The 14,635-nt window shown below is 46.8% G+C and overlaps 1 protein-coding gene across 6 annotated transcripts in view; it reads left to right on the plus strand.

Annotated features, from left to right (window-relative positions):
- LOC144163243 (excitatory amino acid transporter 3-like) overlaps positions 1 to 14,635 on the plus strand; it is an 87,581-nt gene that overhangs the window by 56,566 nt on the left and 16,380 nt on the right. For 4 of the 6 annotated variants that reach the window (XM_077694115.1, XM_077694118.1, XM_077694120.1 and 1 more), the window contains exons 2-4: positions 11,664 to 11,952; positions 12,657 to 12,972; positions 14,173 to 14,215. In XM_077694115.1, the coding sequence (XP_077550241.1) occupies positions 11,664 to 11,952; positions 12,657 to 12,972; positions 14,173 to 14,215 (648 nt within the window). Of the gene's footprint in view, positions 1 to 7,439; positions 7,564 to 7,855; positions 8,010 to 11,663; positions 11,953 to 12,656; positions 12,973 to 14,172; positions 14,216 to 14,635 lie in introns of those variants that run through there. The other 2 variants (XM_077694119.1, XM_077694116.1) reach the window with 2 other exon arrangements.

Below are 14,635 nucleotides of genomic sequence, written 5' to 3' on the forward strand. Positions count from 1 at the left end.
GGATGAGTGCGTGGCCAATGCGAAAAATAAATATGTTTTCTCGAACGCTCGTGAGAAAATCCTTCTTCCACAACGCCGCCAGGCTCGTCGCAGTTTCTGCGCTAATGCGTTCGAGCGCACGCACGCACACACGCACAGGCAAAACAAATTTTGAAAACAGAAATAAAATACATTTTAAGACAACTAGATTTCAAAATTAAGAAACCCATTATGAACGGTAATATATGAAGCGTGAATACTCAAAAAAGAAAATAGATGATTGCTGGTGCGAGTGGGTTTAGCTCTCCTTTTTGAAAAAAAAGTATAGAAATTCACACAATATTTGAAAAAGAAAATCTGGAGAAATTCGGGGAATTGTCTGCTAATGGGTCGCATTCTTATGCCGCTTGTCTAGAGGGTAAGATCTTTACAGCAAGATTCGGCTATGAGAACCCAAGGAAGTTGGGCTATTTTATTGTTTTTAAGTTTTTTTTTGTTTCTTCTTGTTAATAATGTAACTTGATACCATTATAGCTTTGAAGGGCCTCTACTTCGCCAATTATGTATTTTTCCACAGATGCAAGACGTAGAGCAGAATTAATCCGTTTTCGCTATTTTTTATTCGTAATGCGAACGTTATTTTGCGAGCTTTTTTCGCTTAGTCTCTGTTTTTTGGAAGAGATGCATAAGAGGCCTATTTTTGTTTTGTCAGATAATTATTGTGCAAATTTTTACTTTTTCTATTCTTCTTACTTTATTGCTTCTTAAAATTTCTGTTCGACTAATAATCTCCATTTACGCTATTACAACGAATAAAGTTGCTACTTCCGACGGTTGTGCATTTTAGTGGAAATACAGGGCGTTACACGGTCCTGGCTCTGGGTGTACTAGGCAAGGATGCTACGCATATAAAACTGGGAATAATTACTAAGCAAACAGCAAAATTTCTATCTAATCCAGCACCCTTACAAGATTAACATCTATTGAACATCTATTGACATGTGCCTTCGAGCTCCTTAGTCCGAGAGGCCGTGAGCCAGCGCTGCTCGAGGGGATCTAAAAAATAAGCACAAAATCTACAGAAAAATCCATGAATTATATGCACTAAATTGCAGTTTCCCAATAGCAAGTTTCGGCCAAATTTTTTTTCTACCTCGCGACTCTCGCAGCCGCCCTAAGGCGGCAGCTTGAAGCCTTTTCTGTTCGGATTAATTCAAAGGCTTCTCCTCCCAGTTAATCCAAATTCTCCCTAGTGTCTCCTAACCAGTATAGTATGAAGGCGAAGCAGCTCTTTTCCTGCGATACTAACCGTACGTCGCAGTTTTTCAGAACGCTCAGAAACTTTACGACAGTTTCTCGTTAAAGTAACGCCGCGTCTCCTGACTATCAGCTCCCGTTTCAGCTCCCGTTCAAGAAAAGCATCAGCGGGAGGTGATGCTTTTCTTGAACATGACGCAAAAAAACCGTGTTTCGCCCCGAAATAAAGGAGATGGCTTGTTTTTTCGGGAGATTTTGCTGTCTAGCTGTTCAGGCCTGTGATACGACTGACATCCGGGATAGAAAGCCAAAAATAGAAATGCCTACAGATGAGGAAGCGAACGGAGAAAAACGTGTTGATAAAAAGCCTATTATTCACGAATGAATGGAACAAGAACGAGGAATATCAGGGAAGAGATACGGCCTCACCCATTACTTATCTTTCTGCAATACTTGGCTTCGCGTCAAAAGGTGAAGTTACAGCGAACAGTCCAGCGATGGTAGAGAGTTTCGTGGTACGACCTGGTGATGTAGGTGCTGCGTTCTGGGGATGAAGATTTAGGCTGGTTGAGGTATGCAATTGGATTTTTCTGGATCTCGATACCCTGCCCTTTGTCGATCGAATCCTCCCAATAAAATCCAAACCCTCCCCCTTGGTATTTTCCTCCTCCTCTCTATCTCCATGCCCACTCTCGCTTGTTCTCCCTTGCTGCTCCCAATCGTCACGTGGTGATTAACGTGAAAGCATTCACCCAGTTGGCGTCCGCAAAAGGCGTCCTCAAAGCACCTGCCGCGGGAACACTTCGTGCATGTTCAATCGTCATTCGTGCAGGGAACACGTTCCATAGCACGTGCATTAAAAAGAAAATGCAAAGCGTGGTCAGCGAAGTAGCCTCTACAAAAGGGAGGGTTGTGGGCTCCCTCGCGGGTCATTCACTAGATGGCGCAAGCTGGCCTAAGGCGCGTCGTTTTCACCTGAGGTTTTGAAACTCATCGTCTGATAGGAGAGGGGACACGTCTCCATCGTTTCAAGTTCAATCGCTCACACGCTTTCGCTACGTTTCCCATGTCATAAGGATATGCTTAGGTACTCCCTGCAGCTTCCTAAAGCGAAGCTTTATACGGATAGGCGAAAGGAAACTCCGGCGGTCCTGTGTACGCAGAAAACTTCTCCAGCTCAACCCAAGCACATGCGAGAAAAAAAAAAAAAAACAGCTGTTGGAGAGGAGTTAGGAGAGAGGGGAGGGAGTTGGCTGGGTTTATGGATGACGTGGCTGCTCCCTCGATCTGTCGACACTGGTGAGTGGGGACGGCGCATCGGAGTGAGCGAAATAGTCTCTCTCGCAGAAGAGCGCGTGAGCAGCGAGCTACTGCGTGAAGCTCCGCGCAAGCGACAACAGCGGGTAGGGGAGGCGGCGGTTCGGGCGGAGCATCCCAAGCGCTACAATGGCAAACACCGGCCGCACGTTACCTCGAAATTTAGGTCACGCGTCATACGTAAGTCATTGGCCACGCGTCACAGCTTCGCTAGTCACTCGTCAGCACGGAGTGCATGGGTGCGTTTTTAAACTGAAGCTTTCTACCTCTACCACGCAGGGTGCTGTAGCGACCGTTGGCGTCAACAGAAAACTGCCGCGAACAAATAAAAGACTACTGGCACCGCCAGGAATCGAACCTGGAACGAATAGAGAAACGTAGCGAGAGCCCGTTGTCTTACCGATCGTGCTACGAGCTTACGCGGAGTCAAAGGAGACAGACGATGTACTCGACAACAACCCGCCGCGGTGGCTCAGTGGCTAAGGCGTTGCGCTGCTGAGCACGAGGTCGCGGGTTCGATTCCCGGCCGCGGCGGCCGCTTTTCTGATGGAGGCGAAAAGCAAAAACGCCCGTGTGTACGAGATTTCGGCGCACGTTAAAGATCCCCAGGTGGTCTAAATTAATCCGGAGCCCTCCACTACGGCGCGCCTCATCGCCTGCGTAGCGTCGGCGCGTTAAACCCCACAATCAATCAATTACTCGACAACACCCGGCGTTCTATCTGAATGCCACGTGATAGCGTCACGCGACCTCTCGTTCCGTTGTGCGCTCCGCACACGGCACGTGTAGCGGCCATGCGCGCGCCTCGCGCATGCGCTAGGAGTTAGTAAAAATTAAGGGAAGCTCACACCAACTCATGACATCTCACTGCTCCGCCGTCTTTGGCACCTACCTCGTCGCCCCCGTCGGCTGCGGCAGCGACGGAGAAGTTAGATAGTCTAACAGCGGTTTTGAGCTTCGTTATTTTATATAAAAAAAGAATTTCCGCTCTTGCACTTTACCAATACAACTGAGCCAACCACCGTTCATAGATCATGCATTGATTTAACCCTAGCAAAGAACGTCTATTTGAAGTAATAAGTCTGGTTAAGTACATTTGAAGTATGGGTAAGTACACTTCAGTTGTCTCTGGCTTCCGTCTTTGCAGAGCCACGTGTGTTAATTCGAGGGACGTCGCAGGGGCAATCGTTGCGGGTGTCGTTTACAGCTTCGCTTTCTAATCACCTTCACAGGGTTGATTGGCGGGCATTTTTTCTAGGTCTCACTTATTTTCCCGTCTCTTGCTTTTCTACGCTATCTATCCCGAGGACATTCAACGAAATCCATCAAAGTGGATAACGATTGCTTCCCGATAAAAAAAGAGGTAGCTCTTAGGCAGCGCGAATGAGTTATATACAGCATATAAGAACCGCTATCAGATGATGCCATCATTGGCTTACATGGACTTGTTGATAACGCATGGCGACAATTGTAGGACAACGGAAGAAGTGTGGACGCGAAGTTGGGTGGCCTGCGTGGCTCACGGAGTCTCCTCCGCCGCTTAGAGTGAGTTTCCTTTGATCGAATACATGTAATCTTCGAACCACTCTTTATTGAGTGCCTTCATGGCATTCCTGGATAAGCTGGAGGGCAAGGCTTTCATACTCGGTTTATCGCATCGAGGTTTTTGTGCCAAATAAGTGCCACGTGCCGTACATCGCGAAACCTTGATCAGCGATATTCCTGCAATCATCTTCCAGCTTCTAATGGGTGAGACGAAAAGCTCGCAGCGTAGACAAAAATTTCAGGTAAAGGATATAAATTAGATACCATTTCTGCGTGTTGGGCGATGTCCTATATTTAAGCGCAACAGCAGCACAGAGTAGAATGCGCTTCTCATTTACACTTTGAAAATATCGCGGCTTCGAAGTCCTAAGTTTAAATTTCCTGTCACAAACGTCAAATACTGAACAAAGGGAAATTTACTCAGCCGAGTAAAACTGCCACGCGCCATTTAGCGAGAACGCAGGGGGTAAACCCGCAGCTCTCCTCGGTGAGTACACCGTCTGTCTCCCCCTTCTCCGCGCGCGCTGGTAGCTCGATCGGTAAAACAACGGGCTCTAGCTCCGTTTCTATATTCGTTCCAGGTTCGATTCCTGGCGGTGCCAGTAGTTTCTTCAATTTGTTAGCGGGAGTTTTCTGTTGACGCCAACGGTCACGACGGGATTCACAAAATTGTCTGCGTACTTTTGCGATCCCTTAGATTTTGCATCTGGAACAGATGGAGCATGCACGCACAAGATGTTCTCGATATCTCGTATGCCCGCTACACTATCCAAATGACGTATCATTGTGTATACCGCCATCGGATCCCGATATATAGTATTGCGATGTTTTGCTCTTGCTTCCCACGCTCCATTTCCCTTTTTTCCTTTATTTCACTCTTTCATCTCGCTGTATTCACCCCCATCTGGAGTAGCAAGCCCTACCATTAATTAGGCTGACCTCTTCAGCTTTCAATAAATTCTCTCTCTCTCTCTCTCTCTCTCTCTCTCTCTCTCTCTCTCTCTCTCTCTCTCTCTCTCTCTCTCTCTCTCTAAAAACGATTTTTAGGCATCAAGATTACTCGTACAGAAACCTAAAGCAGTTAAAATATTCACGCAGACATACATACGCACGCCCTTGTTACGAGTTGTGAGTTGCCGCGCGGTGCTCTGTAAGCAACTAGGACGCACCAAAATATCATGCATCCCTCCGTCAAACGACCGCGATGGTTGAACGGGACGCTTTCTCGCGACGGATTCCTTGGTCGTCACTCACGTCTTCCAAACCGCTACGGCCACGTCGAAATGGAGCCATCGCATAGGCTCCGGCTTCATAACGCGAGGGACTCGGGTTGGACTCCGGCCACGGGAAGCGTTTTAGTGCGGAGCACTTTGGCCGCCGCTACTGTGGTTTTGAGGCGGCGATGGCCTCGGCGTTGTAACCGAGTGAACGATGGGAAGAAATGTAAGAAGACTGAAAGAAAAAAATTAAAGCCGGTTCACTCAACGTGAAAGCTGTCGTAAATGCAGAGCAGTGATTCGCCATAACGGCCTGTGGCACCGTTATCCGCTTACTGCTACTACCCATCACGCTCTTCGCCTCCCTGTCTCACTTCTCTCTTGATGAATTGAACGGAGGTTTGTCCAAAGCAGTTCAAATTTCCCGCCTTCGCAGTGCTCGCGCGCCCCCTGCCTGGAACGAACAGCGCGAGCGGTTCTCGCACGTGCCTGCACTTTACTGCGCAGTCCACAACGCGTTGTTTTTGGCGGTCCCATCTCCCCGCGAGGGGGACTCGAGTAAATGCGTCGCATAGGGGGTGGGTGTATTGCGTTAACGTTTAGTGTTTGGGGAGTTGGTGGTACGAATGCGTTGTATCAGCAGCTTCTTGACGTAGCTTGAACGAGTCAAGGATATAAGGCGCGTTCGTAGCCTCCCATTCTGTGTCGGCTTTGTGGCGCAGTGGGTAGAGCACCATGTACATTGCGTTCCCCCCGCAGGGTCGAGGGATCGAAACCAGGCGCCGGATAGTATTTTTTTTTATATAGTGTGGAGGGGTGCGGACAACGACGGTGCGGACTACGACGGACGTCAACGCGGGTGACATCGTGAGTTACTGAAATGCTCTGTATTTAAAACGGTGGAGGAGAGTGTCGTGAAATTGTGAGGGGGACGGCGTGAGACGCTCCTCCGAAAGTGCGAGGGGGAGGGCTGTTGCCGAGCCAGCGCCGGCCATGTGTGTGAAAACCACCCTCGGCGTCTAGTAGCGCCCGAGAAAGGAAACGCAAAACCAGACATCCACTAAAGCAAGCGTCTGGTTCGTTCAAGTTCTGCGTGCTGCACGTTGATCCGTCCTTGGGGTCCTTCGTCGTCGTCCTCATTGCGTGGCTCATCCGAACCACGTGGCATTTGGGCGGGAGGTTCAAACACGCTTTACAAAACATGCTCGGTTTCGTCGACGCGCTGCGACATAACGGCAGAGTAGAGCGGGCCACAGGAGCTATGCGCCTTGACCGAGAAGACTGCAGTTCGCACTGCGCACAAACTTCGCATTAGAGACTATCATAATCGTCAGGTATTTTTTTTTTCTTCACTTCGGCGTTTTCGTGTTGCACACACCATCAGTAAGACCTATAAAGCTTCGCGTTAAAAGCCCGGCATCCCCGATTTACGTTATCTCCTGGAAAACAAACCAGCTTACAAAAAAAAATTGCTTCTTTGCTGTTGTTTCTTGCTCAGTACATGTCTTTCTCGCGCAGCGGGAGTCACGAATGATGTGGGCACTGGAAAACTGCCATTAGGTCATTCAGATACAGGATTTAATGTCACTGAAGAATCACGCACATAGTTCGGTGTTTTAAAGAACACTGCTGTTTTGAACATCAAAGAACATCAGAAGAAATAGCAGGCTTCGTGACAGTCATGAAACCCTGAAAACAAAACAAAAAAAGAAGTATTTTGGAGTACAAGTTTTGCGGAAGGGCCTGGATGACGAAGAAAGCCGTTTTAGTTTATGTTCCATGAAAAGACGACGCTGCACCTTATTTAGGCCCCGTGGGGAAATCACGTTCTTGCGTCGATAGAGCGCAGACCTCACTTTTTTTTCAGCGTGAAAAGAAGCTGTGAAGGCGGTAAAGCGACGAATATCACGTAAACTAGAAAACATAGGTGAGCGAATAATCCCTCCGCTTCGGCCGCTTTCTATATATCTCATATCTGAACGGTATGTGTTGGCCTCGGCTGCGGAACTCCCTTCTTGCGAAATCACAGGCGCCAGATACTTGACGCACACGAGATACTTGAATCACGTGGGAACTGTGGTTCCTTTCGGGCCGCTAACAAAGACAGGAAGTCCGTCGTTCACTGCCGATATATAAACAGAGAACGTTAAATCCGAGCCCCCTTGAGGGCAGAGGCGGAATCTCCCATTCAACGCGTAGCGCGCACGCGTGCTGGGTTAGTTGCCGAGTGCGCTGATATTTACTCCAGGTACGTAAACTTTGGTTTTGCACTCGACGTTTCGGGGTGAAATGTTAAAGCAGCAAGCTGTTTGTCGCGTTGCACGCTTTTGCTGTCCCGGGCGCGATATTGACAATGCCTTGGCGGCCTTAAAAAGTGCTCGCAGATGACTCGTGCCTACGAAGTTGCCGTATAGTGCACAGTGGCAAAAAAAATGTCATTAGGTCATCTAAAGTGTATGGAAATGTACCGAAAAGTGTCATTCGAAACTCTACACACAGCGGTGGCGTACACAACGACGTCGGACGTAGGGGGTTCGTTACCAGGCCACGCAGGCTCTATTTTAGATGGGCGGAAATGAAAATAGAAAAAAGTTTCAAGCAGAATTTATTTGCAACAATTGTCTTTACATGCAAGGAATTGGTTGGCTTGAGAGAGACATTCGCAGAATTACTTGTGGTTACTTGGAACCAGCTGTAAGTACTTGTAACTTCTTGGAATTACTTGAAATTGCTTCGAGTCATTGGAGTTTGTTATGATTGTACGCGGTTACTTGCAATTACTTGTAGTTTACAAAAAAGAGTACGTTGTATCACTATTTACTCGGTTAAATCTGGAATCCTTTCCAAGTTACTCAGAATTATTTAAATTTACATGAAATTTTTGTCATTACTTACATTTTTTTGGTTGCGGGGAATCCTTAAGAAGTGTACTTGCTGGGCCAGTTGCCGCATTCTGATATTTTGGAAAAACCAACGAAAAAGAACAACACGAAGACACAATTCAAAGAAAGTGTGTTTTACTTTCTTTGTCTTGTGTATTCGTGTTTTTTTCGCTGGTTTTTCCAAAACGTCAGAATTCTTAAAATTGTTGTCTTTCGTAAACATTGCGTGGAATTTGCTGAAATATTTGTGATTTCTGAAAAATACTTTGTGTTCAGGGAAATCTAAATGAAATTACTTGGGAGTTACTTAGTTACTTTAGTTTACTTATAAATTGCTAGGAATTAATTAGGAAACTTAAAATTTCGCAGCAACTATTTTTGCAGTTGTTTGAAGTATGTGGACTTACTTAAAATTTATTAATCGACCAGATTTAGGGGAAACCCCCAAGGTGGAGTAAGTTTCTACGAAGGAAAGTTTGACATCCACCACAATGCAGACGTACGGCTGCAAAGGAAAGCTGTATAGCTTTCTCAGAAACTTCGCTGTTAAAAAAATAATTCACTAATAATTCAGTCAGAATTACTTGGAATTTATTAGAAATTAATTTCAATATTTTAAACATTTATTTTGAACGCGTGCAGTTGTCTTGCGAGGTTTCAATGGCCTCCTCCAGATGTCATGTGCAATAAGATCTCTTATGAGGTGAATTATTTTCTTCGCTGGTTACGTTCGACCATTTTCTCGAAGTTCCTAGTTGCACCGATATTTTTTATTTTCTGGTTTATTTTATTTCTGTAATATGCATCAACATGTTCCCACCTGGGTGCATGGTGAGACCGCAATATACTGTAAATAAGTTACTAAAACAAATAAATGACCTAGTTAAACCTTGCTGGAAGATTCTTTGACTTTAATGCAACGTGTTGACATTAGTTATAATTTCTTGAAATTACTCGTGACTTACTTTGTAGTACTCCGAATTACCTGGAATTTACTTCGAATTACTCGAAATGACTTCATATTTATGTTAAATTCAAATGAGCTAGAGTAAAAGTTACATAAAATTGCTTATAATTTTTTTTTAAATTACACACATCCAGGTTAGTTAGGCTGCATAATGATGAGTTTGGTATATGCGGCGCTTTTGTTGTTACAAGGAAGGGCAGACGTAAATATAGTGGAGAGGAGGCTTATCACGCGAACATCTGTCGGCGCAATATCTGAGCGCATGAGGCAGAACCCCAGGCGGCAAAAAATACCGCGTGGTTCTTCAACACTCGGCCCCTCATTCCCCAGGTGTAACTAAGTGTAACTAACTAAGGAACCCAGGTGTAACTTGCACCGTAGGTGTAACTAAGGTGTAACAGTGTAAGATAAAGCTGCAACTTAAATTGAGTTAAATTTTTCCTTGAAGTGTACAAGGCTGCCAAGCGTTCTATTTGTAGGCAGCAAGAAACAAAACGCGATCACGAAGATACCAAGTCAAAAATGGAAGTTTTTTAATGCCTGGGTATATACATATATGCAAATATAATAAGCAGTACACGCCCATGGCTGCATGCAGAACCAAGAGAGGACGTCTGCACAAGTGAGTCACGTGGTTTTCATTTGAAAAGAATGACGACATCATCCGACGTGTCTCACTCCCCTTCACATTTTTCTGCCCACGCTTCGTTTTTTTTTTTTTTTTTTCTGACAACATTTTGTAAATGGAGAACACTTTTGATTAGTGTTGCGTGGTAGTGATACATTTGCCGCAAAGGTCAATCTAATATAATAACAGTGTTATTAAAGTAGTCTTACAGTCTTATTAAAAATATTAAAGTACCTATCCAAAAGTAGAAGTGCAGGGTACCTGAGATTGACCTTGCACGTCCCCAGGTACGTAATTTCGTTGGCAAATCACTGTGAAAGAAACACTAACCGAAATAAGGGTGGCATTTAACTGATCCTTTGTATACGACACCAGAAGGAGCATTTGATCAAAGATAAAAGTTTTTTACTTTCTTAGAAATCAATGAAGCGCGCTTTTCCCCCTGTTTCTCCTTTCACAAATTTGGTTCTTAAGCAGTCTATGACGTCATACACCATAAAGAGGACAGTTTTGCGCTCACGCGGGTCTTAAAAGCTGCCCGTAGAAATTTCCCAGCACCATTTCTGAACATACATTCGTTGTTCGGCTACATAAGTAGTCGAACAACAAATGTATATTCGGATGAATGATTGAATTGAATAGGATTACGAACCTATTGATCTCATCTGGTCATCTAATTCCTTCTTACAGAAACATAACAATATCCCTCTCTTTCTGCCGTATCACTAATTAAATGCGGTTTTTAATAAACATTTTAGCTCTACGCATTGCAAACGAACCCGAATACATAGAATTTGAATGTGTCGGAAAAATAGCTTCATATAATCGGCAATTGAATGCACGAAAAATCACATAGTAGGCGAGTAATTGACAAGGGGCTGTTTATGCTGTTACATTTCCAAAGTATTGTCACACATCCGAGTTCTGTATAAATCGGATGTACTCTGCTTGTTGAAAGTTTCGCCAACAGGTTTTATGGCCTGTGATTTGCGGCATATCTTGCCGAGATGGCCGCATATCTCGAATAGGCGATCTTCCATCTTGGCTTCATCGTCCGCCTTGAGAGCTTGCTGTTGAAGTTCTGTTCCCCTTTAATCGCGAGAGAGAGGGAGAGAGAGAGAGAGAGAGAGAGAGAGAGAGAGAGAGAGAGAGAGAGAGAGAGAGAGAGAGAGAGAGAGAGAGAGTATTTAATGGTAGTGGTGAGATCAGCCTCACAAAGGCGCCTAGCTTGATACACCAGATGTATAGGTTGTATTCACTGGCGAGGCATGCATTCAGGCAACCATGTGAGTGCGCCGTCATTGGTTACGTCGGGATCCGCGGGATGGGGGTACTTGTCCGTGCTAATTAGTACATGATGCGTGTTGGCTGTTCCAAACTTTAGCCCACCGAACTCAAAGTGATGCCTCGACACCAATGGGAGTGCGATTAATAACATCTCTGCTGGCACCACCGTTGAGAATCGAGTTGAAACGGAGCAAACAACGCACGCCGGTGTATTTTTTCTGCGGCGTGCGGGCGCAGTGGCACAAGCCCCGCCATGACCGTGGCGCTTCGGCCATGTCCGTGGCCGTTTCCAGTGTTGCCAAGCGAAGAAATTGACAGCTAAACTTTTCAGTGAATACCATATATAAGGAGAAATTAAGTTCATGAAGTGATGATGATGACATTGATGACCGTGAGCTCACTAATAGTCTGATCGAGTCTTGTATTTCGCAGGAAAGTCAGTCGAGATTTTGGGAAGCTCGCTTAGAGTTACACAGCAGGGCCCTAACAGGTCACTCATCGTTAGTCTTCTAGAAATCGGCTGGCACAGGGACACTAGGAGGGACGTGACGCGCGTTTACCCGAGGGCTCTTTCATGTGCGCAGTCGTTCCGCGGGGGAATATACCGGAGCACGGCGGACGGCTCGACCACGTCAACGACCAACCTGGCAGAGGACGCTGCCCCTCCGGCCATGCAGCGGCCACCCACGCTTCCAGCGCTGCCCCAGGGCTCCTCCAAGGAGCTGGACGCCGCCGAGGAGGACACCGAATCCGCGGGCGGGGTGCCGCAGCACGGCGCATGCGTCACCTTTCTGCGTCACAACCGGCTCACCGTGGCCACCATCGTCGCAGTGCTCGCGGGCATCGCGCTCGGGGTCATCCTCAGGCCGCTAGGTGGGTGCTTGTTGCGCCTCCATTGCTGTTTGTAGCGCAACATAAACCGAATAGCGGGAACGAAAGGTACCAAGGACTTGAAAGCAGGAAAGACACGGACGAGCCTTGTGTTTGTGTCTTTCATGAATGGATGGATGGATGGATGGATGGATGGATGGATGGATGGATGGATGGATGGATGGATGGATGGATGGATGGAGGGGCGGATGAAAGAGGGTTAGTGTTCTGGCGCCGCAATGTCGCACTAGAAGTTTGCAGTACTCTGGCGCGTGTTTGATGGTTCATGTACTTGACAAACGGAACGAAGGACTAGAAAACACGAAAGACACGCACACAAACACGAGAGCCATAGACACATTCCTTTTCCGTGTCTTTCGTGTTTTCTAGTCCTTCGTTCCGTTTGTCAAGTACATGAACCATCAAACACGCGCCAGAGTACTGCAAACTTCTAGTGCGACATTGCGGCGTCAGAACACTAACCCTCTTTCATCCGCCCATCCATCCGTCCGTATGTCCGCCCTTCAATCAATCAATCAATCAATCAATCAATCAATCAATCAATCAATCAATCAATCAATCAATCAATCAATCAATCAATCAATCAATCAATCAATCAATCAATGAACCTGTCTGTCTACTTACAAAACACCAATTTCTAATTTTTTCATTTTTTTTCGCCTCTGCCTTGCGCCTGAACCACGCAGGGCCGTACAGCAAGCGGCAGATCATGTACATCAACTTCCCGGGCGAGATCTTCCTGCGGATGCTGCGCGGCCTCATCCTCCCCCTCATCACCTCGAGCATGGTGGCCGCCGTCGGGTCGCTGGACGCCCGGCTCTCCGGCCGCATCGGCCTCCGCGCGGTCGTCTACTACTTCAGCACCACCTTCCTGGCCATCGTGCTGGGCATCGTGCTCGTCACCAGCATGCAGCCAGGCGCCACCGACACCGACACGGCCGCCTCCAAGGCGTCCAAGGCGCGCCTCGTCACCACCGCCGACACACTCATGGACCTCGTCAGGTAGCACCATGAGCACAGTGACGTCGATGATGATTGCTATTGGTTTCCCCTTTGTATCGGGGTGATGACGTGTCATCTTACCAAAAAGAACTAATACAGCTATGTTTTATACTCTTGGTTTAATACTAACGCTGCTTAGGGCAGGCACAAAAAACTTTAGGCACAAAATACTTTTTTTTTTCCTGTCACAGGTCATTCAGTGACCTTTCAGTGGCACCCCCCGTCTTCTCCCACAAAGGGGAACTCGCCTAAGCGTACTTTTAAAGCAAAGCTTTAATACTTTCATCCAGTGGTTTCTCCGCGGATGCGCAAGTTCACCTTTTGACCGCAGACACACCCCTCGAAGCGCATCGCGTGATTCGCCGGGCACGCTTTCGGCGCTGCGCACAAGGCCCCATTTTCAGTCGTTCTGCTCAGCTAGCGGCGGTGGCCGCCGCGATTGCGGCTGCTCAGCTGATCGGGAGCCGAGCAACCCCGCGGGCTCCCACGCATGCGCATCTTGGTTTTCTCGGGCTACGTGACTCATCTTACACCGGCGAAGAGGAACGCCGCGTTCGCTGTGAATGAAAGCGAGGCCGGGCCTCCCCCTGTGAGCGTTGCACGAGACCGAACGGCTTTGAGCCGTCGTCGGCAGCACAGCTACATCTTAGGTTAACCGAGCTAAACCAAGACTCAACCAGACTAAGCCAAGTTTTTGCTTTGTATATCCAAAGTTTGCTGAGCTAAGCCACAGCCATTTTTCAGATGGGCTAACAAACCCGCCAGGTGGTTTGCCACACTGTGGCGAGTTGAGCTGGTTGGTACGGATCCATTGTGATAGCGACGGAAAACTAAACGGAAGACCAAAAGGGGACGGCACAGACAAGCCCTGTGTCCTCCCTTTTTTGTCGTTTGTCTAGTTTTGGGCTGTAATTCCCATCGTTTGCCTTGCACGCAGCACAACAATTTCGCGGACGAATCACTTCAAGGCGATTCGACTTAGCGGTAAAGTTGGCGTACCGCCATACAGTTCATGGATGAATGTTTCTTGAAGGATAGTTACGAATAACATTGGACAAGTGTCCAAAGACGGCCCTAAAATTTATTCTCAATAATTGTGATCATTGCGCAATATTTGTACACCAAAGCTGCCTCTGTTTTTATTGAACGAAAATTAATCCACTGCATTTGCGCTCATGTTTTCGGTCTTTTTTCTTTCAGAAACGCATTTCCTCCTAACGTCATCGAAGCCTGCGTCACACAGGTGAGTTTGTTTCACCCTTCGTACTTGTTTCCAGAGCTCGCCCTTTTCTTGCTTTATTACAAGAAATACCTATTTCTGAACCTAGTTTTGATTACCCGTGTGTAGTTCATAAGGAAAGACCGTAGTAGTGAATTAAAACGCAGAATTGTATGACAAAGGTAGGTTTCGAAAGGGGGTGCGACATGGAGATACTATCTCGGCAAAATTGTCCACGGCATGTCTGGAGAGTGTATTCAGGAAGCTTGACTGGGAAAACTTCAGTTTACAGATAGACTGGCAATAGTTGAGCCATCTCAGGTTTGCAGACGACATAGTCTTGCTCAGCGAATCTACAGAACAACTCCAAAAAACGATTGAAGAACTGCACTCAGAGAGTTTCACCGTGGGGCTAAAGATAAATATGAATAGGATAAATATGTT

Source organism: Haemaphysalis longicornis, unplaced genomic scaffold (genome assembly GCF_048455015.1).
Source record: "Haemaphysalis longicornis isolate Haplotype H1 unplaced genomic scaffold, Haemaphysalis longicornis Haplotype H1 scaffold_12, whole genome shotgun sequence".
In the NCBI taxonomy this organism is placed as follows: domain Eukaryota; kingdom Metazoa; phylum Arthropoda; class Arachnida; order Ixodida; family Ixodidae; genus Haemaphysalis; species Haemaphysalis longicornis.